Source organism: Marmota flaviventris, chromosome 1 (genome assembly GCF_047511675.1).
Source record: "Marmota flaviventris isolate mMarFla1 chromosome 1, mMarFla1.hap1, whole genome shotgun sequence".
Taxonomy (NCBI): domain Eukaryota; kingdom Metazoa; phylum Chordata; class Mammalia; order Rodentia; family Sciuridae; genus Marmota; species Marmota flaviventris.
Window position 1 is genome coordinate 105,187,517 of NC_092498.1, and position 27,804 is coordinate 105,215,320.

The 27,804-nt window shown below is 42.4% G+C and overlaps 1 protein-coding gene across 10 annotated transcripts; it reads left to right on the plus strand.

Annotated features, from left to right (window-relative positions):
- Positions 1 to 843: 843 nt before the first annotated feature.
- Upp1 (uridine phosphorylase 1) lies at positions 844 to 23,062 on the plus strand. 10 transcript variants are annotated; one of them, XM_027938313.2, is made up of 9 exons: positions 844 to 1,073; positions 1,965 to 2,024; positions 10,826 to 10,892; positions 14,584 to 14,701; positions 15,968 to 16,126; positions 17,695 to 17,809; positions 21,393 to 21,602; positions 21,877 to 22,023; positions 22,742 to 23,062. In XM_027938313.2, exons 3-9 carry the CDS (start codon positions 10,846 to 10,848, stop codon positions 22,879 to 22,881), a joined length of 936 nt encoding a protein of 311 aa, XP_027794114.1. In that variant the 5' UTR covers positions 844 to 1,073; positions 1,965 to 2,024; positions 10,826 to 10,845; the 3' UTR covers positions 22,882 to 23,062. The 10 variants fall into 10 exon arrangements, with proteins under 10 accessions (XP_027794114.1, XP_027794110.1, XP_027794107.1 ...); XM_027938309.2 differs by having other exon boundaries at positions 1,965 to 2,002; XM_027938306.2 differs by having other exon boundaries at positions 845 to 1,073; positions 1,883 to 2,002.
- The last annotated feature ends 4,742 nt before the right edge of the window (positions 23,063 to 27,804 follow it).

The window sequence follows — 27,804 nt, forward strand, 5'->3', positions numbered from 1 at the left end:
AAAGAGCCCTTCATCTCGCCAGGAGGAAACTTTCAGATTCCAAGAAAATAATGGATGTGCTGGGCTGCTCTCAGCCCCTCTTCTTCCCCAGGCTTTTCATCCTCTTGCCTGTTAAGGAAGCAGATAGGGAAGTCTCCCAGCCTCTCTTTCTCTCTGTGTATGTGTGTTGGTGGAGGGTGTGTGTGTAGAGGGGCAGGCTGGCTTCCAGGGCAGGATAGAGTTTGAAGTACAACTTTGCCAGATTAGTTTGTTACTCTGAATCAATGAATCACTTCTCTTTTTGGACAAACTCTTTCCTGGCTTTCCCCCAACTACTGGGGAACTCTCAGGATCAGAAAAACTCCAGAAAAAAAAAAAAAAAAAGGGTATGAGTGTGTACACATAGCTAAAAATGACCCAGCCACACATTCCTGACCGCCAACCCAAGGCAGTTTCACACAGACATTTCTCTCTGGCATCTTCTCTCAGCTAGTACCGGCTGGAGGGGGGTCACCTCTGGATAGATAAGGTCCCTGGCACTAGCCTGTGACAATAGGTAAGCACAGAGCCAATTCCAGCCAAGTTTCCTACAGGCTGCAAAACAGGTAGAACAGCAGTTGGTAAGATTGTATCTGTAGTACATAAGTGACTTAATGAGTAATAAGAATGGCTCCTGGTTACCTAAAACTGCCCAAACGCCCCCAAAGAAGAGAAAACAATAGCGGGCGTATGTGCCAGAACAAACTTTCCGGCCCTGGCACGGGAGATGGGGAAGTCACTTAAGGTCCGGGCGGGGCATGTTTTGTAAGGCGGGCTCAGGGGCGCGGTCAGCCTAGCCCGCTGTCTGCAGGGGCGGACTGGGTCAGAACCCTACTGTGACCTCCAGGCGTCACTTGTGGGTGACTGCCGCGAAGAGGGGCTCTCGTGGGCTGTGAGCTGAGATTCATCTCGCTCATCATTCCCTCCTTTAAGGAGTCCGGTGCATAGCCTCTAGACCACCGTCTGAGAGCCTTGTGCCATTGGAGCGAGGTCCTTGTCGCTCAAGTTGCTGTGCAAGGATAGCGCAGCTTGCGTAGCGGACCCAGGACAGACCCGTGAGTAGTCCGCCACTGGGTTCTGCATTCTGTTGCGGCTTTACCAGATACTTTCTGGTCCCCAGTCTTGGTAACGTTCCATTTACCTGTAGGCGAGGTGACTGAGGCTCGCTAGGATTCCGGCGATCAGTTGCAAAGAATGTTAAGAGAGCCGGGCTGCTGGGGAGGGTGCATCCTCCCAATGTGCAGATCGGTGAGCGCGCGCAGAAGAGGGCGCGCCCAGTCCACCCTCTGTCTCTCTCGCGTCTGGGCCACCCGCCGCTCGATCAGAGCGTGTGGGTCTCCTGGCGAGGATTCCACCTGGTGTGGCTGCTGAGAGGGTGGACGCAGCGCTCGCAGGTTTGGGTCCCGGAGGGTGCCAAGAGGTGATTCTCCACAAACTGGAACTTAGGCGGGAAGGGAGAGCGAGAAACCCCCAAACGGGCTTTCTTCCGGGCAGACGAAAAAAGTTGGTGATATCAGTTACCAAGTGATGTTTTGTTTCCCAACTGCCTTTTCGTGGGGAACAAAAGATAACTTTTCATTTTGTAGATTGAACCTTCATCGTTCAAATGGATTTAAGTATACATTTTTTTTTCAACATTTACTAGAATGTCAACGCATAAATGTTGGCATCGAGTTGTCTGGCAGCTCCACAGAGAAATTTTAGTCATACTTGATAAATGACACAAATTAATTTGCATAGAGGAGTGCGTCCCTTTATAATTCTTTTACATGGCAACCTTTTCTAAGACCTGGCAGGGCCCAGAATGGGGGAAAGGGTTCCACAAACCGGCTGGCCGTTAGCAGAGCTCCTCTTTCCACTTCAGGGTTTGATCTCTTGACTCGTGGGTAACGCATCCGAAGCCTTCCGCCTCGACCTGACCACCTGTTTCCTGCCTTCCATTACAGAGCTCTGTCTGCATCTAGCTGCTTGCTCCCTTCTGACGGTGAGTTACAGAGAAACACCCTGTAAGTGTGTGGAGGGGGGCATTTCCCTTGAAGGCAGTGGAGGCTATCTTCAGGAGTCTGGATGACATTCATCTCTCTCTTCTTTTGTTTCCTTTTTTCCACCTTCCCCCTTTCATCCTTTCCTCAGTTTCCTCTTGCTGATGCCTTCTGTGTTATAAAGACCATTGGTTCCATTCTTAGGCTGTGACCTTGGCTTTTAAAAAACTTGGTGACTTCTTGAATAGAAGGAATGCCTTAAGCTGGGTATTTGCAAGCCCTGCTGGGCCATTCCCAGGGCGTGCCATTGTCGGTCCTGCCTTTCAATTTGTTCAATTTGTGCTCCAACTGTGTTTTGGCCCAAGCCTCCCCCACTTCTCAGACAATTTTCCATTATTTCTTTCCCTTCTTTTCTTCCACATAAGTCTCATTATTTCAGATATCTTTAGTTCATTGCACATTTATTGAGTACATGGTTCTGGTACTTTCAGCTTTGGTGGGCATTAAAGTAATGTTTTAGGTAAACATAAATTCATTTTTGTATACATTGGCTTTTTGTCAAAGTGCACATTTTGGTTGGACTTACGGAACATGAATTAGTACAACTTTATTGTAAAAAGAATAAAAACAAAACCTAAATATGAAACTGAAAGTAAAACTTGGGATTTTCCTACTCCCTAGAAATAAACAATGAACACTTCTGCTTTTCTTTCCTCCCTCCCTCCTTCATTTCCTCCTCCTTTTCTTGCTCCTTTCTCTTTCTCACACACACTTTTAAAGTAAATCCATTTCAAAGAAGTATTATAAGTGTTTATATACTAAGCTATTTACACAAATAGCCTACCAATCTGATCTTTGTTTAACGGATTAAAATTTAAAAGAAGCTAAAAAAAAAAAAAAAAAAAAAGAGTTGGGCCTGGCCACGGGTAGGGGAGTCCAGGTGGTCAAGGGGAAGGGGCCTCCCTGGGGAGACCAAGAGCCATGTGATTGAGTCTTTTACCTAAAGCTCCATCCTTTTTCCACATGCCAATCCAATAACGAGGACATGGTTTTGAGAAAAAGAAAAAGGAAGTTTTATTGCTTTGCTAGCAAAGGATCACAGGGGGACTTCTGACCCAGAGGCTGTGATTCTGCCATGAGGGGGAAGGGGGGGCTTTTAAAGAGGTGATTCAGAGGGTACATTCCAAGTGTTCTGTCTGAAGTTGTTAATTTGGGAGATAGTTGTTTATGAGATCTTTTGGTGCCATCTCCAAATTTTCTTCCTATGGTGAGTGTGTGCTCAAGGACAGATAACTGTGCATAGGATGGGAAAGAAAGGTAATCCTGTTTCCCCTGAGAATAGGGAGGAGCAGGCAGAAAAGAAGAGAAAGAAACATGTCTGTTTTTAAAATAAGTTGCAGTGGCAGAACAGCAAAGCATAAAGTGGATCAACTGTTACAAGTCCTCTGGGGGCAGATTCTACAGGTCCAGTGAAATTAGCACAGGCTCTGCTTGTGTGGAGAACACATCTGGGGCCTGGATGGCTACAGACTTGTCTAGAAGAAATGGGAGGTTTCCCTCCCTCTGTGAAGTGGAAGTTGAGAGTATCATGACATAATGTTAGAAGAAATGTTTCTGAAGTCCACCCAATGTGACATCTTCTTGAAGCACTAAGGTTAAATTTACCTACTGAGCAGTTTTGGGGGTCTTTGGAGAAGTGACCAGTTCTACAGGTGCTTTGGATGAAGGGTGGAGGTGCTGTCAGGACCTCCAATCAGATGACCCTGGACTGTTGTTGAGTTAGACCATATTTTTAAAATTGTTGCTCTGTGGTGTCAGGACCCTGCTCTGACCATTCTCTTCCCTTGGTGATCCTTTGTCCTGCCTTTCAATTTGTTCAACTTAGCCCTGGGCTTTCCTTAATTGTAGATTCCCTGGATCCATAATTTCTACCTGCACTGTTAATTGTAATCTAACAAATGCTTGCTGCCTGATATGCATTGAAGCCTCTACTATGACCTGGGTTTTTGTGAAAAGAAAAATCTTTTTCACATGGTGACTGGCAAGGAGGCCCATAATCTACCTCCTCCATGGGTTGATAATGGGGGAATTTATCTAAACGGAGGGAGGAAAGCTGCTTTTGGTTAGGCAAAAAGAGGGGTGCATATTTATTTTAGGTGCCCTTGTGTTCTATGCAGGGAATTTTGAGCTTGTGTCATCATTGACTGGAAGATCTGACGTCCACGGAAGACCTTCATGTCCATTCTAGAAAATTGGGTCCAGTTTGTAAACATTATTAGTAAAAGACTGGAGGCTCTTCTGGAAGTGGGGCTGGGGGAACTTAATTTAAGGAATTTATATCTGGGTATGTCCAGACCTTAACTGATTTCATGTTTTCCCATGGCCAAATTCTCTTCTGTTTCAAACCTACTTTTGTTAATTCCCTAGGCTTCAGTTCCTCCATGGGGTGATGCCCATAGGTACTTTTTCTAGAATCGTGGCACTTCAAATGAAGTTCTGTGAGCATCTTACCTCAAAAACAGCACTGTCCTTTCCAACATCCCAACTAGGAGTGAAAGTGACCTCCTCCTAATGCCTCCTCCATTCATCCCTCAGGATTTCTTCCCCTAACCCCTGTCCTATTTGGATTTTCACTTCTCCTTTCAGCTGTTGGTCATTTTGACATCTCTGCTTATGCTCTGTGCCCCTCAAATCCAATTGTGCTTTAATTATATGTGGGGAAGAAAAGAACTTTCTGTACCCTCTAATGTTCTGTTGCTAGAGGCCTGCAAATTAAACTGACAAAAAACAGATTAGCAGGAAAAAAAAAACAACAGATTTTTATTTCACATTGGTATGCAGAGTTCATAGAAAAGAAGTGACTCATGGAAGTGGTTAGAATTTGGGGCTCATGTACTATCTTAATAGTGAAGAAGGTCAGAGGAGCACTTCTGGGAGAATAAATGACTTCTGAGTTGAAGAGAAGAGTGCTTTTGGAAAAACAAAATGATTTTTTGAAAAATAAAAGGGAACTCAGGAAAATAGATGGGAGATATTTTTCTGATAGGTTTTTTTTTGTTTTGTTTTGTTTTTTAATGTATGTTTGGACATTGTGTGAATTTTCTCTTAGAATTTCCCCCATGACAATTAAGTTGTTTTTTTTTTTTTTTTTTTTGTGGGGGGGGGTTGTTTTTAGGCAAATAAAGAGATTTCAGAAACTCAGGTTTCTGCTCAAAATAATTTCTATACCATGTGTTAATAAGCTTTCTGTCACTGTGACAAATACCTTAGATAAGTCAAGTTGAGAGAGAAAAGGTTTATTTCTGTCTGGTGTGTCAGAAGCTCCAGTCCATATGTTTCTTTGGGGCATAGTACACCATGGCTGGAGAGCCAGATGGGGGGGGGCATGTTCACCTCATTGTATCTGGGGAGAAAAAGAGAAAGAAAGGAGGGGTCCAGGATACCAATATTCCCTTCCAGAGCGTGCCCCGAGGGTCCATTTGCCTTCCACTAGGCCCTGCCTCTTAAAAATTCCATTGCCTCCCTGTAGTGAGTGCCACAGGCTCAAGGATCAAGTCCTCAACACGTAGGTCTTTGAGGGATATTTCCCAATTATAGCAGCCACAGTGGTTTACTCTGGACCCCTTCATATGGATCTAACATGCAAATCTTTGACTGTCATTTTCTGTTTAAAAATTTTCAGGGACCCACCATCACCTGAAGGGCAATGTTCAGGATTTTTATGGGGCTACACAACTTCCTGGGGACTTGGCCTTTGACCGTCTCTTGTTGCTTCTCTCCAAGCTGAGCTGTTGCTAGAGGATTTCTTTCCTCCCATCTCTTGCGTTCCCTGTCCTTGTGCCATTGTTGACACTCTTTTTTCCTGTCTGGGAGCATACTGACTCCCAGTCAAGAATCATTAAAAACTCTTGGCTGCCTTCTGGGAGCACACTGGGTTTGTGTTTGTTCTTTTCTGCTCTTTCCTTCATGGATAAAGTATGAACCTCTCATGGTGTTGGCACCTTCACTTGGCTCTCCCTTAAGTGGCCCTGTGTTGGAGTTAACTCCTGGCTTGCTGGGATTGTCAGACACACAGAGCACCAGATTTTGTGTCCTAGGTCTTTCTCATCCCTCTGTAGGTCACACATATTGTAAGAGTGAAGGGAAATCTCCCTTAACACCTCTCAGCATTCAATGTAATAAATTTAATTTTCACTGCTGAAAATTAAACAGGAGAAGTGCATTTCAAATGCCTAAAAGAAAGTACAGAACGGGGGAGTGATCCCAGGGGTGTATTTATACCTGCTTAACATTATTCACAAACATATACTCCTTTTTCTATGGGAGGGGCAGGAAGAAGGAGAATGTAGACAGTTTTGAGGGCTTATAAATGATTATTAGGGGAATGGATGGTCCTGGGAAGTCTCTTTGGAATTGGAATGAGCTCGAGAAACAGACATTATCTTGTAAAGGGAGGCTCCAGGTGTGGTTACATTCCTCAATTTCCTTAGCTAGATGATGCAATCTCACTGTGGGTTTGGAAGGTAGCTCTGTTTCCTTTGCATTCCAGTCTTTATGTACTAAGGAAACTCTATAGAGCCTTTGCCTGCACTTGGGGTCAGAGGAGCAAGACCTTTTAATTTTGTCTAGAGCAAAATTGCCCATGCTAAAAAACACCATTGTTCTGAGAAACCTAACAGTATCAAAGGAGATGCATTTTTTAAAAAATTTTTTTATATATTTATTTTTTAGTTTTAGGTAGACTCAATATCTTTATTTTTATGTGGTGCTGAGGATGGAACCCAGGGCCTCATGCATGCTAGGCGAGCACTCTACCACTGAGTCACAACCCCATCCCAAAGGAGGTGCTTTTATACCAGACAGACCCTAAACACTGCAGATACACAACAGGGGCCCAGGGCATGACCTGTCAACCTGTTAATCTCTCATTTATTTCATAGGAGTTTTCATATTCCTTCAGCGACTAAAGCAGGCAATGCTTAGTGCTTTCTGGTCTTACACTTAATAATGCCATTTCTAGTTATGCTACCAAAAGCACATGGTCACATGAAGTGGGCTGCATATTCTGATCAGCACATATTATTCACTGAGAGAAGCTAGATTTAGGGGTCAGAGATTCAGAATCTTACCGGAATTCACTCTTGCTGGAATTTACACTGCTATTGAAATAATAGCTATAGCTTTTAGCAGAGTCAGGCAGAAGGCAGCAGAGCCAAATCACACTTTTCCTGTGTTGCAGGAAAGTAGCTGCAGCAGGCTAATTCAATGAGGAGATTTGGCAAGATGGCTTCTGTCAGCCAAGCAATAAACAGGAAGTAGAGGATGGCCCAGGGATTAGCTCTGGGACAAGGAAGAAACTGGAAGTCTGTACTGTAAATGCTGACATAGCTCTTTGGGGAATAAATCATTCATATTATCTGTTGTTATCTGTTGGGGGATGAATGTCCAGGATACACAATAATTGTAATACAGTGAAACAATTTAAAAACAATTGTTAGAAATATTCCCCCAAATTGTGTGAATAAATTAAAACAAGATGCAAAGTTAATTCGTATAGAAGGTAGTACATGAAAATGCCCGTCAGCATATCCCCAGCTTGCAGAAGCCAAGCCACTTCCAGCCTGGATGGGGGCGTGATTGAAGCAAGTTCCCAAAGGGTTTCTTCCTGTTTCCCTAATTTGTCATTGCCTCATTTTCACTCAGCACAAAGGTCTCCTTGTGCCAGAGTATACCCTCTCCACCACTTACTGGGTGGCCTCTGGGACCAGAGGTGTAGTGTGTGCTCCTAAGGGCATGTCAACTCTTGGTTCTTGTCCTGTGTGGCTCCTGCTGGTCTAAGGGGAGACTAGGACTTCTTCCCTCACCTCCTCTGGTCTTTAATCTTTCCATGGATGGTGGGGTGACCATAGAGTCTCCCTTTCACACCTAGGACCTTTGGTGGTAAAACGGACATCTGATAACTAAGCTGGGTAAACCCTAACACCCCCAGCAGACCTGCATCGTGGTCACCCAACCTCAGTTACTTAGCAGGGAACTTTCCAGGGGAGCATTGTAGAGGCCTGCAGCTCTCCACCTGTGCAGCTCCTAAACAAAGCCTCCCTGAGCCACTGGGCTAAGGGACGAGGAGATTAGTCTTTGGAGGAGTCAGAAGGAGGAGGCTGCGAATGCCAGGGTCTCCAAGGGATTCGAGAGGGCAAACAGCAGGTGCAGGAAAGAGCAGAGGCAAGAACTGGGTAAGGGAACTGACTTTTGGGCTGATTTGTTTTGTCTGAGAGAAACTGGCCCTGGGGATTCTAAATCTCTGCAGGACCTCCAAACCCAGCTTCTCTCAGTGAATAATATGGGCTGATCAGAATATGCAGCCCACTTCATGTGACCATAAATGGAGTGGTAGATTCCAGGGAGAAGTCTAGGCCATCTGGCTGCTGTTGATGATCCCATTCCAATGGTGCTCTTTTCCAGAGCCAGACAACTATGGAAGTCTGGTTGTTGGAAAATCTGTTTAATGGATGCTGCAGAAACTCTGAAATCATGACTAGACTTCTGTGACCCAGGATCTTATTCTGAGGGGCAGCCTGGTGGACCATTGCCATCACTATAAATGATATAGAAAGCCACCTATTCCTCACTTCTGCTCATTCATAATGGTCCTTCCCTGCGCTGTGCTGGACCTTTGGTTCCTGGTGATACAGGGTGAGAGGTGGTACCTTTTTAAATACTCATTCCTGGGCTGGGGATATAATTAGTGGTAGTGTTTGCCTAGCATGTTCAAGAGCAGAGCAGGGGTTTTATCCCCAGCAACACAAAAACAATCAAAACCAAAAACATAAAAGAGAAGGAAAGAAAATCCAAAACAGCATATTCCTTTTTTTTAGCTTCCCTTACCTGGACTGCAGTAAGGTTGAGATTTCCAAAGAAGAGTTTGGCAAATGCCAAGGTAGAACAAAGCTAGATGGAGAAAAAAGACAGGTGGCAATTGCAGGGACTTTTTTTTTTTGCTCCAGATTCAGCTACTATAATTTTCTCATTTTCAAAATTTACTGAAAATGGTCAGTATCAATTGGGTCCTTTTGGGTTTTAGTTGGGGATAAGAAACTGGTGAGAATCAAGGGTGAGAACCATGTTGTGGGAACATCAGCCCTGGGCATAGGAAAATGGTTTCGCCCTGCAGACTTCTACTGGCCATCTTTATGAACCATGGCTCATTGAGGGCTTCGGTTTCCTTCTCTCTGAAGCAATCCTGCCTTTCCTGCAAGGTTGTTGCAGGAGTTGAAAGGTGTGGCAGGTGCAAGGCACTCAGATTTATTGCTTTGTGAGCTGAGTTCAACATGTGAGCCTCACCGTTCTCCAAAGTGCTCTGGCAAAACTGCCCTTGTCCACACAGTGAAATGTTTTGGGAGTGTTTTATACCTAGTGTGCTCCAGTAAAACAACTGCAATTCTGCATGTGCAACCCTCTCCTTTAGGCTTTGCAGGGGAGGCAGGCCAGTGCACTGAGGCACATCAGCTCAGGCCCTTTGCTCTCAGGGGGCCTTTGCTTGCTAATCACTTTTTTAAAAATTGCTTTTATTTTTAAAATACATGACAGTGTAATGCATCACAATTCTTATTACACATATAGAACATAATTTTTCAATCTCTGTATATAAAGTATGTTCACACCAATTCATGTCTTCATACGTGTACTTTGGACAATAATGTCCATCACATTCCACCATCATTGCTAATCCCATGTCCCCTCCTTTCCCCGCCCACCCCTCTGCCCTATCTAGAGTTTGTCTATTTTTCCCATGCTCCCTCTCCCTACCCCACTATGAGTCAGTCACCTTATATCAGAGAAAACATTCACCATTTGTTTTTTTGGGATTGGCTAACTTCACTTAGCATTATCTTCTCCAACTGCATCCATTTACCTGCAATTGCCATGATTTTATTCTCTTTTATTGCTGAGTAATATTCCATTGTGTATATATGCCACATTTTTAATCCATTCATCTACTGAAGGGCATCTAGGTTGGTTCCACAGTTTAGCTATTGTGAATTGTGCTGCTATAAACATTGATGTGGCTGTGTCCCTGTAGTATGCTGTTTTTAAGTCCTTTGGATATAGACCAAGGAGAGGGATAGCTGGGTCAAATGGTGATTCCATTCCAGGTTTTCCAAGGAATATCCATACTGCTTTCCATATTGGCTGCACCAATTTGCAGTCCTACCAGCAATGTATGAGTGTGCCTTTTTCGCCCACATCCTCACCAATACTTATTGTTGTTTGTCTTCATAATAGCTGCCATTCTGACTGGAGTGAGATGGTATCTTAGAGTAGTTTTGATTTGCATTTCTCTAATTGCTAGAGATGATGAACATTTTTTTCACATATTTCTTGATCGATTGAATATCCTCTTCTGCAAAGTGTCTGTTCATGTCCTTGACTTGCCGATCACTTGATCCTTCTCTTCCCCCTGCTGCCTGTAAAACTTGGAAGAGGATAATAAGTGTTATAGAAGGGTAAGGCAGAGGGGTGTGGTTTGTAGTGCCAATGACTTTCTAATTACACCTGGGCTGGGAAAGCAGAAAGTGGGGACAGACTCTCTAAAAAGTGTGAGATCCATCTTTGGCCTGTTGGAACCTTTTTTGCCATCTCCTTTCTGAAATTAGTAACCCTTTAAACACATACACAGGCACTGTACACATTTGCACCATCTACATGGTGTAAATGCATGAGGACGTCCACTTCTTGGCACTGACTTTCCACATTCCTGAAATCTGCTCATGACCTTAATTCCTGTTGGGTACATTCACTTGTTTTGTGCAATGTTTTGTCCTTAGGGTCCTGCCACAGTGACAGCATGGCGGCTGCAAGAGCTGAAGCAAAGGAACATGAAAACTCTCACAAGTAAGGCTGACCCATGCAAGGTTGGGAAGGGTTGGGCTGGTTTTATTGTATGCTCTGAGCCACTCATCTTTCTAAGAGCTTGGCATATGTGAATGCATTTGATTCTCATGACATAGACTGAGAGCTGAGAGGTTAAGGGCTTGAAAGTTTCTTAATTCAGGTGATCAAGACCTTCAGCGTGGGTGCTGGGGTTTCTGCTATTAACCCTCTGGACATGTGGTCTCAGTAGTCCAGGCAGTTCAATGTTAACATTTGTGAATTTTGTTCTATACGTAGCCACTTTTCTTAAACAAAATTTCCTGCTCATCTCCTAGCTGTGGGATCTTAAATGTTTTCCTAATTTCCTTCTAATTTTTCATCTTTCTATCATATGCTTTTTCTTCTATGGATATTGGGGATTGAACTCAGGGGCACTAGACTACTGAGCAACATCCCCAGTCCTAATTTGTATTTTATTTAGAGACAGGGTCTCACTGAGTTAATTAGTGCCTTGCTTTTGCTGAGGCTGGATTTGAACTCTTGATCCTTCTGCCTCAGCCTCCTGAGCTGCTGGGATCATAGGCATGCACCAGGGTGCTTGGCTACCCTGTGCTTTTAATGACACCTCTTTTAAGCCTTTAAGTTTGGGCATTGCTAACAAAGCAAAAATTTCTTATCTTTGCCTGGTTTCTACATGGACTTTGTGTGTGTGTGTGTTTGGCATTGAACCAGGACCTTGAGCTTGCTAACAAGCACACATGCAATCACTGAAATGTAACCCCAGGTCCTATTACGTGGACTTTAAATCAACTGACTTTTCTAATTTCTTCACCACCTGATTGTCTATTACCTTTGCTTGGGTTGCCTGGGGTGGCCTCCTGTCCTGCTTTTGTGGGCTCAATAGTAGGATCTCAATTAATAATTTTTTCAATGAATAAAATAATAGAATAAATCAAGATAAATTCCCTTGGAGTTGCATATAGAGTAGAGAAATATCTTTCTAAGTACTATGGCTCTGACATGTTACTTTAAGGTACATGCCAAAAGTTATATATTTTAAAATCATTGGTAGTCTTTCAAAGTTACACCCTGTTTCCTTTTCCTGCTCTTTCTGGAACCAAGAATAAAAGAACATTTTCTATTTTGAAATAGGTGGCCAAGTTGTTATCATCACATCCTGTTGTGTCAAAGTTTGTGCTTTGTCCTTCTGTTTTATGTACTGTGTTCCTAACATCCTGAGGGAGAAAGGAACCATGGTTCCATTGAACACAATTATCACTGAAAGAGTGTGGAGACTCCTATGATGGTCAGAAGTTCAGATTGCCCTATAGAAAAGAAAGGCTTTTGGGGGAAATCTAGGAATATTCTTGGATTTGGTTCCTTGAAAAATATCTGTTTCCCCAAGTAAAGTGAAACCTGTGTCTGAAGAAGCAGGAAGCCTTGTCAGGAAGAGGTGGACTCAGGGCAGGTGGATCTTGCATGCCCTTTCTGAGCAAGGTTCCCAGCACTTGTGCCCAGAGTGCCATCAGCACAGTCTCTGCATATGGTCGGCACATCAGGAGGGATTGACAGCTGAGAGTTGATCTGCTGGCCATGGCTTTCTCTGATGTATTTCCTAACACTTGCCCATGAGACAGTCAACCATCCCCTACTCCCTTTATGAAGATCTTCCTCTCTCTTTAGTCTTTTATACTAATCTTTTCTCTGTTAGCCTTTCAAAAATGTTCATGTGTTGAATTAAGCTGGACAGCACTCTAGGGGAATGGACAGGAGGGGAAATTTGAGAACATGAAAACAAGAAGCAAACTGATGTAGGTAGAGGTAGATGTGGGAACCCTTGGGGTTGTCATTGATGCTGACTGCCAGAAAGAAATGGAATCAACAGGTAGAGAAAACAGAGAAGGTGTTTCAACCTTGTTTTGCGTGTCTGCTTGAGCTATTGGGGATTCAGATAAGTAGGACATGGTCAGGGCCTCCAGAAGTTTTTGTTACTGGAGATAATTATAGTTCTTATGTTAAACATAAAAATATTTTTTTAATAATGAAATATAGGTCAGGTACAATGCATCCTCTGGAGAGAGGGAGGATGGATGAGGTCTCAGGGGAGCGCCCCCATGTTTAATGGTATAGGTGTTCCTTGACTTACAATGGGTAATGACCTCTCAACCATTGTAGGTTGAAAATACTGCAAATTGAAATACATTTAATACACATCACTTCCAGCTTAGTAACACAGCACACCATAGAGCAAGGCTGACCAGGAGCAGAGGAAGCTGCCGCTGACCATTACAAGAGAGGATTGTACTGTGTATTGTTACTTTGGGAAAAGACCCAAATTCATAACTCAAAGTATGGTTTTACTGAATGTGTACCACTTTCACACCATCATAAAGTCAAACCATCTGCCTGTGGTTTAGCAATATGAACCCCATCGTTCATATTGCCAAATCACAGGCAGCTGAGAACATTGCTCTCTCTTGCATCCTTTTTCTTTTCTCTTGAGTTAGATTGAAAATGAAACATATCAATAAGGTCTGGGCAGGAAGTCAAGATACAGAAGGGGAAAAAAAAAAACAAACCAGAAGGCCTGATTGCTCTGAGTTCAGAGCACCTTGGTTTCCTTCAGTCTCAGCACTAGCACACACGATTTCCCAGCAATGTTTGGGGAGGTGATGGTAAAAAGCCAGGCTTTAAATTCTAGGAATTTTTGTCATAGGATCAGACTTCTCTTTTATGATACGTAGACCTGCTCACAGATGCTAGAGAGGTGATGGTGACAGGCTCATGATATTATGTGTTTATCAAGTTTTTGCAAAGGTGTTGCTTTTGAAGTGTATTCCCATGCCATCTCTGGGAATCAGAGGCAGGCATTGTGAAGGAGTCATGTTGAAGGTTGGCTCTGAGGGACTTTGGCAGACAGTAGGTGGAGCTGTCGAGACCTGGGACACCTGTTTCTGTACGTAAAGCTTCACTGGAACACAAAGACACTCATTTGTGTGTTGTCCGTCTTGCTTTCACGAGACAATGGCAGACTTGAGTCATGACAGAAACTTAGTGATCTGTAAAACTATATTTACTGTCTGGCCAAAAAAGCTTGCTGACCCCTGTTCTACAGCAGCAGTGTGCTGTCACAAAGAAATGTAATGTGAATCAACATACATGTTCTCTAGAATGGCTTGTAAGCCATTCTGAAAAAAAAAATAAAATGGATGGAAGTCTTATCTCACTACTCGTAATAGGCACTACATGGGTGACGTGGTAGCTAGTGCATAAGAAAATGAAATTCAAGGCATTACCTTTGGGTGGTAAAAATAGAACTCCTTTTTTCTATCTCTGACAATCTTTCTTATGGTAAACACATTACTTTTAAAATAAAGTTATATTTATGTATCAATTAACTGTATTGGGATAGCAACTGGCTATACTTTTTGTATGGGGTGATTTAACATTTTGATCTTTATGCTGTTGTGTATTTTTCTGAATTTTCCTCATTGTCTTCTAATAGTGGCCCTGGGAACAAAGAGGAATTATGAGGAAGGAGATGGGGAAGTGAGGACTTTGACAGTGTAGTGTTGTCTTATCCCCAGGGTCTGCCTGTGCTCCTTCCCCAACATGTGCCTCACACATCGAACTCACATGTGGCACTTCTGTGATGATGCTGGTCATTGGAATTGATGTTATATAAACCCTCTATTTTCTTATTTTCTAACAGCAACCGCCTTATCCAACTTGCAAATCCACATGTAGCAGCAATGAAGGAAGATATTCTCTATCATTTCAATCTCAGCACTAGCACATGTGATTTCCCAGCTATGTTTGGAGATGTGAAGGTAAAAAGCCAGGCTTTTAATTCTAGGAATTTGTCTTAGGATCAGCCTCCTCCTATATGATATGCAGACCTGCTCACAGGTGACTGAGAAGTGACTGGTGACAGGCTCATGATGTTATATTTTTCTCAAATTTTTACAAAGTGTGATTTCTCAATCACCATATGAATAGCAAGTGAAAAAGAAAACTATTCTAAATACTTTCATACTGGCTTTTAATTCATCTCTTAGAATATAATTGAAACAGTATATAAAATAAACTTAATGCCTGTAGTTCCAGGTACTTGGGTGGCTGAGATGGGAGGATCACTCAAGCCCAGGAGTTCAGAGCCAGCCTGAGCACCATAGTGAGAACCCACATCAAAAAAATAAGTAAATAGCTGAGTGTGATGGTGCATGCCTGTAATCCCAGTGGTTGGGGAGGCTGAGACGGTAGGGACACAAGTTCAAAGACAGCTTCAGCAATTTAGGGCCTAAGCAACTTGGCGAGACCCTGTCTCAAAATAAACATTAAAAAAAAAAAAAAAAAAAAAACAACCTGGGGGATATGGCTCAGTGGTAGAGTGCTTCCCTAGCATGTGTGAGGCACTGAATTCGATTCTTTGCACCACATATAAAATAAAGGTCCATCAACAACTAAAAATTAAAAAAAAAAAAAAACACTTAAAATTTATTTCTTTAATCTTCCTAATCCTTAAACTGGCTTATTTGCTTTTTGTTTTTTTCAAAACAAATATTTTCTTATGTGACAAAATAAAGTTTTTACTTTTCTGAGAGATACCAACTGACAATAGCTAAAGCTTCCTAAGTTTCTACAAGATCCCTGGCTCTTCATGCATTGGCCATTTGACTTTCAGGGGACCAGGTGAGAGGGAGTAATTTGTAGCCTATTTTCCAGGTGAGTTGTGGGACTCTGGTCACACAAAGAGGTGGAGGGACAGTGAGGAACTCACACCATCTTAATCCTGCTCATTCCACAGCTGGGCTGCCTTCCACAGTGCAGGGAGCCTGAGCATGCATGATGTCTAGAATTGCCCTATCAAAGAGCAAGAGTCTGGGCCCTGCATTTGTGGAGTAACTGTGTTGTGCTACAGGGCTGCCTGTGCTTAGTCCCATACCATTGCTTGGATTTCTAAGTTCATGCATGGTTTGTTGGTGTTATCCTGGGTTTCTTGGATTTCTTGGATTTCTAAGTTCCTAGATGACACCAACTTTGAGGACTTATGTTGTACACAGTGCACTCATGGGGTCTTTCTTCTATGGTTACAGTTTGTGTGTGTTGGTGGGAGCCCCTCCCGGATGAAGAAATTTATCAGATACATTGCCGTAGAGCTGGGCCTTGACCATCCAGGAGAAGAGTACCCCAATATCTGTGTAGGCACTGACCGCTTCGCCATGTACAAAGTTGGACCGGTGCTGTCTGTGAGTGTGAGTATCTGGAGACTTAGTCACCTGAGTGAAATTTGGACTTTGTGTCTAGGCTCTGCAAGGCCTTGCCCCTGTGCACACATAGCTAACTGGTCCCTAATACCTGCTTAGTGTAAAAGCTGGGAGCAAATTCAATCCTTAGCAGCTGGGATACACAGATAAACAGAAGGAACTCAGGCTCCTGCTCTTGAGGCTCAGTCCCTTGGAGAGATTATGTACATAAATGTAAATATAAATGCAAATACACACAGCTGTCCATACAGTGTGTGGGTGGCAGGTGCAGGGAGTATATGAGCAAAGTGTAGAAGGGGTATCCAGCCCTAACCAGGGTATTAAGGAGAGCTACAAACACCAGGCCTTCTTATAGTGAGTTACTTTATAACAAATTTTTGCTTATCAATAAGAATGAACACAGAAATCTCTAGTATTCTACCAAAGAAATCTTCTCATTTTTCAGTTTTGATTTCCTTTGTCAGCAGCAATGTAAATGAAGAGCTACATAGTTAGCAAATGATAGCCCTCCTGTTGAGACATGCATTCCTAATGTTCTGGTTAGATGAGACCTCTAGCAATATCCTCTGTCTGGAACATATCATAGAGGCAAGACATCATTTAATTATAGAGAGTTTAGGAAAGCATTTCTTGTGTGTAGACACTGATAAATTCTCAAAGGGACCCTTCTCCCATAGGGCTGCAGGAACAGCATCTGCTCCTGTGCTAAGTGCATCCCAGTGAGGGGTAGAAGGTATGGCTGCAGGAGTGTCTTGAAAAGTCAGGGGGAGGTATGCAGAGAGACCCTTAGAGGAGGAAACACCGTGCAGATTCAGCAAGTGATCTGATGTTGGGGACTGAGGGATCAGCCAGTTACCTAATCTGAAACAGAGAGGCTAAGGAGAAAAGCAGAAAGGTAAAACTTTTAACTGGTGTGTGGGTGGTAGGCAACTGTGCAGGCTTCAAATGCCAGAGGAGCTATTTGTTACTCAGCAGTAGCAGCTGTTATTTTCTGCTGAGCTTCTGGTTCTTCTACTGCTCCTGCTTAACAGGTTTTTACAGATCATTGGGCTCACATATAAAGAACTCTCTGTACACTTTAAGTTTCTTGAAGTGTTAATAGTGTTCATCTTATTGTCACTATGATGAGTTTATTAGATTGAAGTACGAGACACAAAAAGTCAACCAGAATAAAGTAGTTCCCCCTAACTCACAGGAGATAAGTTTTAAGACCTCCAACCCCAGTGGACATCTAAAACCCAGGAGAGCACCAACAAACCATGCATGTGATGTGTTTTCCTATGCATACACACCTATGATAAAATTTAGCTTATAAATTAGGTGCAGTAAGAGATTAACAACAATCACTAATAAAATAGGAAAATTACGATAATATTTTATAATAGAAGTTTCTTCAATGTGGTCTCTGTTTCTCCAAATATCTCATAATACTGTACTTTTCTTGTTGTCCTCTGAAACTGAAATTATGGAGTGCAAACCCTCCAATGGGGCAGGGGTGCTGCTGCAATAAGAAAAGTGCAGTCTAGCATTCATCTTTGGCTTCTCTCTGATTCCAGCATGGGATGGGCGTTCCTTCCATTGCAATCATGTTGCATGAGCTCATCAAGTTGCTGTACCATGCCAAGTGTTCCAACGTCAGCGTCATCCGTATCGGCACTTCTGGTGGCATAGGTAAGGGCTGCTCTGTGAGTAGCAAGGGGCCAGAGCCCCTGTAGCAGCTCCAGCATGTATGAGGTTTGGTATAACCTATCTGAGATTTGTTCAAGAATAGATTAATAGGAGGCAAAAGAAACTTTTTTTTTTTTTTTTTTGGTCTCACCCATTCTCCCAGCCTGAACCCCAGAGATCACAGCTTGGAGTCATCATGCCAGGAACCTGCAGAAGCTTGTCCTTCTGAAGCTACATAATTCCTGTATTTTTATTTGCTTGATTCTCTTTATTCTTTCTAATCCTTCCTCTCTGCCTCTCTCCTCTCCTGTGCTCACTCTTCCTCCTCCTATTCCTGAAAGAATTTGAAATACCTTATGAGCAAACCAGCAAAAACCCAAAGAGGGAAGGAAAGGTAGAATGCAAACCTCAGGTAAAAGTCCTTAAACTAGCCCAAAAATTCTCAGTTCTCAGCCTGTTTTAAAAAAACAAAAACAGGATTTAATGAGAAACCAAAATGATAAAATTGTTAAATTGTCTCTTAGTCCCTTTCTGTTGCTAATAACACAACACCACGGACTGGGCGGATTGTAAAGAGAAGAGATTAATTAATTTGGGCTCATGGTTATTGTCCAAGGTTGTTGGTGATGCCTTCTTCTTTCAGAGTCCCAACATGGTGCAGGGCATCATCATGAGGTGAGACACAGGATAGGAGAGAGACCTAGCCAAACTAGGCCATGAGATGACTCATTAGTTTATTAATTGCCGTGAAGGAATCAATCTTTCATGAGGGCAGAGCACTAATCACCTCTTAAAGGCCCCACCTGATCCCACCTCTTAATATCTCATAATGGGGTGTACATTTCAACAGGAGTTTGGGAGTTTGGGAGGGGAGACGACATACTCAAAGCAGAAGTCCATTAGGCTTTAAGTAAGCTGTCCCACTCTCTCAGGTCCCAACACTGTGCCAGTCTTCCTACTTTCTGGCACTTACCACTCCCAGTAAGGAGATAGAGCTAGTGGAAAGAAACTGAATTCACTGCAAGGCAAGTTTAGTCCTTAGGTTAGCAACTAGGCCCCTGCAAATTGTTCCTGACTGTCTAGCTCTGGTTTCTCTTGGGTTTAGGGTAGTGTGAGAATTTAATTTTTTTTTTTTTACTTAGATAAGAGACTTATTTTAGACCCTAGATCTTCTGAATATACAATTGTTTCTTGGTATATGAAAAGGATTGATTCCAGGATCCCTGACATATACCAAAATCTCCAGATGCTTCTCTTAAATAAAATGGTACAATATTTGCTTGTAATATAATCTACATATATCCTCTCACATACTTTTTATCATCTCAGGTTACTTATACTACTGAATACAGTGTAAATGCTATGTAAATAGTTGTTTACACTGTGCTATCTAGGGAATAATGACAATAAAAAAGTCTGTAGGTGCTCAGTACAGGTGCAGTATTTTTTTCAAATATTTTTGATCTGCAGTTGATTGAATCCAAAGGTGTGGAACCTAGGGATATGGAGGGCTGATTGTGTTATTTTTTCTTTTCCTCAGATAAAGATATATGCAAAATCTGTGTTTGCATGGTTATAATTCCAAGTTTAAAGAAAAGCATACCAATGGCCGTGAGTCATCTCTGTCTTACAAACTTAATTTCTGGTACCACCAACCAGATATTTGGGACCATGCATCTCATACCAAACATCTACAAGAGATCTTGCAAGTTATTTTTGAGTTTCTAATACAGAGGGACTGTTAAAGTTTATGACCAGAAGTTTTTCTGTGAGAATTAGTATAGAATGTTCCCTCAATTACCCCATAAAAATGGAAATTGCAACGAGAGAACAAGACCCAAAAGTATTGGACATCATTGATGATAAAATGTGAGATGGTATTTTCACAAATCTCAAAATATGAATGGGTGGGGACAAATATCATCACCTATTTAGGAAGAATCTCAGGGCTACAGGCAACTGAAAAACCTGAGCACAGAGTAATTTCAAGACAGCCAACAGGAATATCTAGGAAAAATGTGGGTCTGATATGGAACCTACCACCTGCCATGAGGGAAGGGTGATGCTGAGACCTGAGGGTGCAACATCTCAGGCCCCATGAACAACCAGGGCTCAGGGTGCTTTGTTGTAGGTATAATCTCAAACCTGAAAAAAACTGCTGATGGAAGCTCAGCACTGACCACCATACATAGGAGGGGCAAGGGGAAGTTCTGATACCTACCATGGGGAAGCAGAACAGCCAGAGTTGGCCACATTTTAAATGTTTCACAAAAACAACCAGTGTGGGAGCTTGAGAAAAGTTATCCTGGTTCATTCATGCTTCCACTGTCACTTCAAAATAAATATCAGGAAAGGATCATGTTTGTCTTAGTCCATTGGATTACTATAACAAAAATAACCAGAGTTGCATGGTTTAGACAAAAGAAATTTATTTCTTACAATTCTGAAGGCTAGAAGTCTAAGATCAAGGTTCTGGCAGGCTGAGTGTCTGGTGAGGGCCTGCCTTCTTGATCATAGATGGTGTGTCCTGGATGTGTCCTCACATGGTAAAAGGGCTGAGGCATCTCTCTGGGATCCCTTTTCTAAGAGTGCTAATCCCATTAATTAGGGCTTCACAGTCATGACCTAATCACTTCCCCAAAGCCCTGCCTCCTAAGGCCATCATTGCCTTGGGGGTGAGAATTTCATTATACAGATTATGGAGGGAGACAAACATTCACTCCACAACAATGGTCAGATCCCATGGAAAGCTAAATATGGTGGTGCACACTCGTAATCCCGATGGCTTGGGAAGCTGAGGCAGTAGGAATGTAAGTTCAAAGCCAGCCTTAGCAACTTAACAAGGCCCTAAGCAACTTAGCGAGACCCTGTCTCAAAATTTAAGAAAAGGCGGCGGTGTACTGGGGATATGGATCAATGGTCAAGTGCCTCTGGGTTCAACTTCTGCACCTAAATAAATAAATAATCACATGGAAAGCTATTATAGGACAAAAGAATAATGAGCAGAATATTATTCTTACAAACAAGAAAATTTTCCAGGAAGGTATGCCCAGAAACAGATACAAAAATAGGACCTAATAATGCATCAATCGCTGAGGAAAATCAAGTTGGTCAGGGACTGGTTATTACTGAAGCTAGGGATGTATGGAGAGGGGGGTCTCATACTATTATTTGCTTTTGTATTTCTTGAAAGCTTATATAATAAAATACTACAGAACATTAAGTTGTTAGTGTTAAACATTCATTCATTAATTTAGGAAATAATACATTACAATCACCTATATTATAGAGCCCAGACAATGGTAAAAAATAGCAATGTCTAGAAGATACAAATATTTGACAAAGGGCATGGAGGTTCCTGGCAATGTCTATATTTTATTTTGTGCTTCTCCATATGATTATGTGTTAATTACTTATGTAGTCAGAAAAAGCTTTTAGTGGGAAGCGGGTTGTAGTGTATTTTTGAGCACAGTTCCAGATCCTTTAGTACTTTCGTGTGCCAATGGGTCATATTCTTTTCTCCACATTTCTGCTGAGCACTGTCCCATCTGCCATGCGCAGCCATGTCATCTGTTTCTGTCCTTAGGTCTGGAGCCTGGCTCTGTGGTCATCACCCGGCAGGCAGTGGATGCCTGCTTCAAGCCAGAGTTTGAGCAGATTGTCCTAGGGAAGCGGGTTGTTCGAAACACGGACATGGATGAGCAGTTGGTGCAGGAATTGATGCAGTGTTCTGCAGACCTGAAGGAATTCACCACAGTGGTGGGGAACACCATATGTTCCTTGGACTTCTATGAGGGTAAGACGATGGGTGAGGTACCTCTGGTCCAGATAACCCTAGTCTGTTCCCTGATCCTGCCCTGGATGGTGGGCTGCTCTCTGGGTGAGGATGTCCATACATGGGCTACTGTTCCAGCTGCAACCTTTTCATGTTGGCTACCATGGTTGATTTGAGTGGGCACATAGGTGGGCGATGGGTGGGCCCCCATCCCCATGTACTGGAGGTGGCACACTGCAAGAATGCAGTAGGAGCTGACACCTATATGTGGTTCTCATGTCTCTGTGTGCTGCAGGGCAAGGCCGTCTGGACGGTGCCATCTGTTTCTATACGGAGAAGGACAAGCAGGCCTATCTACAAGCGGCCCAGGCTGCAGGCATCCGGAACATCGAGATGGAATCTTCAGTCTTTGCCTCCATGTGCAGAACATGTGGTCTCCGAGGTAGGAGGGCAGGTTATGGCCTTGGTCTCTTCCTCTGTCTCTGCTCTGCTGGCTCATCCAGAAGCCCCACTAAGGCCCTTCCTCCCAAGACTCCCCAATACTGCTTTCTGACTTCTTGTAACCTTGCCACAAGGTAATTTCTCACCTAGGTGGCATTCCTGGACCCATGTGTACGGTGTCCTTTGATTGTCACACACAGAATGCAAGGTTCCTCAGTGTGTCTGCAGCAACTCCCCACATTACTGAGAGGGATAAGAAAGAGACCTACCTTAGCTCAGACTGTGTTGCCATATAATATGATCCCTCCATGCTTACCAAGAGCTTGGCTCTTGAAACTCTTTAGCTTTCTGATTGTGGCTAATCCACCCCCACATTCCTAGTCATCTTCAAGTCCAACTCCGCCTTCCAGAATGCCCTATATCCCTATCACCTGAGATAACATGTGCTCTTTGGGGTGGTATAGGGCAGCCAGGATCTGGTCCTGGGATTGGACTGGGAATGCTTTTGGAAACAATGGGAAGAGGCAGGAGGAGCACTTGAGGATCTTTCTCTCTCCTGCTGCATCTGCCAACACATCATGTGGCTGGTGCTAGAATGGACCCAGCTTCCTGGTGGGTAGCACAATCAGCTCCTCTGAGTTCCCTGGTCCTTCCTTCATGTCAGTGAACTAACCCAGAGAGTTGGTGCTCTGCCTTAATGTTATCTTTGCTTTTTGCAGCGGCCGTGGTGTGTGTCACCTATCTGGACCGCCTGAAAGGGGACCAGATCACCAGCCCCCACGAGGTGCTTGCTGAGTACGAGCAGAGGCCGCAGCGACTGGTGAGCCACTTCATCAAGAAAAGTCTGGGAAAGGTCTAAGGTCCTTCCCTTTCCCTCGAAGCACAAGCTCCTGCAATTATTGGACAATAAAACCGTTGTCCAAAATCCTCTTCTAACTTGGAGTATGCTTTACATAAGGATTAGGGAATTGGACTTCAATTAGGAGGTAAGGAATCATGGATTAACTACACACAGATTTTATTAAAATTTTGTAACAGCATTTTTAAAGGTGTTTTCCTGCTTTGGAGTTTCCCCCCACCCCCATACTCATGAATGTTTGAGTTCTTTCTGGGGAAAATTTTTAGACTTGTTAAAGTTTTTTATAATTGTAGATGGTCAGAATGCCTTTATATCATTTGTTATTTTTTATGTGGTGCTGAAGATTGAACCCCATGCCTCACGCATGCTAGGCAAGTGCTTTGCCACTAAGCTACAGCTACAGCCCCTCTGATGTATTTTTAAACTTCAGTTCAGTTGTCTCTTGATACCTCATACCAAAATCCATGGATGCTCAAGTGCCTTATATAAAATGGTGTAGCATTCGCATATAACCTATGCAAACCTTCCATATACTTAAATCATCTCTAGGTTACTTACATTTACTACAATATAACTGCTATGTAAGTAGTTATATTGTGTTGCTTAGGAAGTAATACCAGAAAAGCATTTTCATTACAAATTTTTTTTCCTGAATTATTTTCAGTTCTTTGTTGGTTGAATCCTGGGGTGCAGAAGCAGGGATATGGTTGAATCCTGGGGTGCAGAAGCAGGGATAAGTGGGGACTGCTCACCACTTGTAAGGAGAGACTACTGAAAACCAAAGAGCAGATGCAAGGGGTTGAGAAATAAATGCATATATACATGAGTACAGATGCAGTTTCCAAGTTCCATTTAGGCAGATTTCTGGAAGCTTCTACATTGGCCTGGGCTATGTCTGCTCCAGTGAAGGCTGATGCCCTCAACTTCTCACCCCAGCACAAGCCCAGGAGCTAGATTTACATCCTTTGTTCTCAGGCCACCCTCATGTGCTTCCCTGTCTTCCAACTCCTAAGTGCCCCCAGATTTCAACTCGATATCACAATGCCCTTTGGGTGCAAAACAATGTGGCCAGAAAACCAGGTAATGTCCATGTGGTGGCTCCCTGCAGTCTCAAATCACACTGACCCATTCTACTAAGTAGCTCCTGCCACCTGCTGTCTGGGCTAGATTCCAGTGTCCTGTAGATGGCCCTTATTCCTTTGTATTTCACCAGTCACCTGGGCTGGGCTGAGGATGTAGATGGGGTAGAAACACCCCAACACTTAGGGGACCTGCAGGCTAGTCTTTTCACACCTCAGTCCATGCAGGTGTAGCCAGAGGTCCCCTTGCCCATCTTCCACCACTTCCTGAGAGAATATCTTTGATAAAGCAGAAAAAAAAATCTAAAAAAACAACAACAAAAAAAATGCAAACAACCTGTTAATAGAGGTGATTTAAGACAAAAGAGGAAGCTATTATTAGAAAGGGAAGGGCTGGGGAGTTATTGCAGAACATGTTGACTGAGCACTTTCCTCTGGGATGGGGCCGATTTACAGTGACTTCTGTAATGAGGTTTCCTTCCTGGGTCAGCATGTCTCCCATTCCTAACATGTGTTAATGGCCCAAGGCAGAATGCTGAGATAGGGAGCCAACTCCCAGCACAGGGGAAAAGGCCACTGCACACCCTATCACTTGCTTTTATTCTTGTTTTGAAGATTCATTTCTTTTCTTTTCTTCTTCTTCTTCTTTTTTTTTTTGCATTGAAGATTCATTTCTAATAGTAGAAACAGTATTGAAAAATTGAAGTAGGTGCATTAACACAATACTATTTCAGCTTATCATGCTAAACGAAATAAGCCAATCCCACAAAACCAAAGGCCAAATGTTTTTCTCTACTATGCAGATGATAATTTACAATAAGGGGTCAGGGACATTAGGGAAGAATAGCATTACCTTAGATTAGGTAGAGGAAAGTGATGGGAGAGGAGGGGAGGGGACTTGGGGTTAGGAAAGATAGTAGAATGAAACAGATATTATTACTATCTATATATATGTGACTGAATGACCAATATGATTCTGTAACATGTACACTCAGAAAAATGAGAAATTATATCTATCTATGTATATCAAAGTACATAAATGCATTCTATTGTCATGTATAACTAATTAAAATAAACAAATAAATATATTATTTATACCAAAGCTGGAACTTGTTACAAACTTACTTTGTGGCTTTCATAGAGGTAAACTCATTAACAAAACCTTTTCTTTAGTTGATAATCTTACAGTTTCATTGGTAGTATGTTTGGGAGGGTACATAAAATAACACCTGATGTGTGAACACTGACATCTTGCATTAGATGCAATATCTCAATTATATCAAGTTTGGACATTTGTTATACTATAAAATGAATTGAAAAGTCTCCTTTTTTTTTTTTCCTAGATCTTGACCATTTATATAAAATCAGAATTTGTTAAAGGCCCATCTATACCCAATTGTGAACTCCTAGAGTTCTGGGCTCTTTTTCAATAGGAGATCTCTAAGCATCATTTGGAGCTTTTCTATGCTTATTGGTCTATTTATGGGTTTCTTATTTTGTTAATGTGTATTTTTAATCGGGAACTATTCATTTCTTTTAGGTATCCAGTTTAGTTCAACAAGTTTCTACTGTTTCACTTTTAATTTCTTTTCCCTTTCTAGTTTTCTACAGATTTTTTTTCTTTTCTTTTCTTTTTTCTTTTTTGGTACCAGGGATTGAACTGGAGGGCACTCGCTATTTTGTATTTTATTTAGAGACAGGGTCTCACTGAGTTGTTTAGTGCCTTGCTTTTGCTGAGGCTGTCTTTGAACTCTTGATCCTCCAACCTCTGCCTTCAGAGCCACTGGGATTCCAGGCGTGTACACCACCTCGGCCGGCCTCTACAGAATTTTTATCACACGTACTTCTGCTATTTTTCATTAAGAAATTTTAAAAAATACTTCTTAGCTGATCTTTTTGATTGAGAGAAGTCATGTTGAGGATTTCTCATAATTTTAAATGATTCTATTTTGAAGATTCAACTCAGGGCCTCTTGCATGCCAGGCAAGTGCTCTACCACTGAGAGACATCCCCAGCCCTTTAAATGATTTTAACTTAATTTATTTTAATAAGATATCTTTGGAGACTGGGGTTGTACCTCAGTGATGGAGTGCTTGCCTAGCATGCATGAGGTCCTGGGCTCAATCTTCAGAATTGCTAAATAAATAAATGATAAAAATTTAAGGAGATGGTTCTTAGGAAGGAGCCAACTGTCAGTGATATTGTTTAAAATAGATCATATGCACATACACACACACACACAAGAATTTTTCAAATTTGGATGAGATTGTTCTTTGCAAAATATGTGGATCAGTTTTAGACGATAGAAACAAGATGGTGATTTTTTAAAAAATGTCAAGTATTGATATTTCATGATGCCTAAAACCATTTAAAATGAAATTTCATCAGGACTTAAATTATTAGAACGTATAAGAGACAAGTCAGAAGCTGTCTTTTGTAAATCATATATTACTAAGAATAAATTTTCTCTGTGTTAAAAAGACAGTCTTCCTTTTTTTGTCTTTCCAAATTTAGAAAGCATACTCATGTGTCTTATTAAAATTTGATATAGAAAGGTATTTGCTCTCCTTTCTTGCAAGTAAGAGTCTGGGCCTTCTAGTAAGCAGGATGCTTTATAAATTGTTAGGAATTGTTGGTGAACTCTATTAAAAAATTTCTTCTGTTCCAAAATATCATTTTAAAAAGTACCAAAGTATTTTTTAATTATTATTTTAACAATTTGAATTTCTTCTTTTGAACTTGAATGTCATGTTATTATGGTTTGGATGTGAGGTGTCCCTCAATAGCTCACATGTGAGACAATGTAACAAGGTTCAGAGGAGAAATGATGGGGTTGTAAGAGTGTTAACCCAATAAGTGAATTAATCCCCCTGATAGGGATTAATTGAGTGGTAACTGAAGTGGTAAGGTGTGAATGGAGGTGGGAATCGGAGCATGGTTTGGAGGTATATATTTGTATCTGGGTTAAGTCTCTCTGTGTCTTTCTGCTGCCTGATCACCATGTGAGGGGCTTCCCTTCACCACACTCTTTGGGCATGATGTCCTGCCTCACCTTGAGACACGAGGAATGGAGCTGACTGTTCATGGACTGAGACCTCTGGGACTGGGAGCCCCTTTTCCACATGAGAAATCTAGCACAAGACCCTATTCTCTTCCTCAGGGCTGCTTCCATGTCCTCTAACTCACCAAATGTGAAGGACTATTGCTCTTAGAGGTGACTTAATTTAATTTAATTTAAACTACACTTTAAAGTCATTTCCAGAAGGCACTTCTATTTTTTTGCAGGAGGGTTATGGACTTTACTTCTTATCGTGGGACCAAGTGAGGTCTCTGGAACTGACACAAAGTGGTCATCCAGGGCCCTGACCTGCCAGCCCATGTCTCACATGTGGCCGAGCTTTGGGGCATCCACTTGCTTTATGGGGCACTCCAAGGCCCAATGGCCTCTGCCACTGCCACCACCAAAAGGCGCCACGTCCTCAGCAGTAGCTTTGACCTAGTGGGACGAGACTGGGCAGTGGCAGCTTGTGGGGTCTGATGAGGTTGTCCAAGTGGTGTGAGAGATTTGCAGGTCCTTCCCAGCTGGTCTGGTCAGCAGGCAGACATGCTGTTATAACATCAAGACAGCGGCCTTTCATACCAATGGAATATCCACATACTGGAATGTCAAATTCATATAATAATCACACAATGACTTAATATTAATATAACTTCCACAGAATGGCCTCTAGTAACTTTCAGATTCTTCTTAAGAGGGGTGATGGTTTCACAGTTTTGGCTGAACTGAGTTTGGAACTGTTAGCCTTTGTAATGAAGTTTGATGTTGTCTCCTTGTTTTCTGGCA

What these genes read in the sequence shown, in the direction of transcription:
- Upp1 (XM_027938313.2), top strand. Translation starts at nt 10,846, where the DNA reads ATGGCGGCTGCAAGAGCTGAAGCAAAGGAACATGAAAACTCTCACAA. An exon ending in CTATGTTTGGAGATGTGAAG is followed by an intron (nt 14,702 to 15,967) that starts GTAAAAAGCCAG and finishes CTATGGTTACAG; the next exon opens with TTTGTGTGTGTTGGTGGGAG. An exon ending in CGGCACTTCTGGTGGCATAG is followed by an intron (nt 17,810 to 21,392) that starts GTAAGGGCTGCT and finishes TTCTGTCCTTAG; the next exon opens with GTCTGGAGCCTGGCTCTGTG.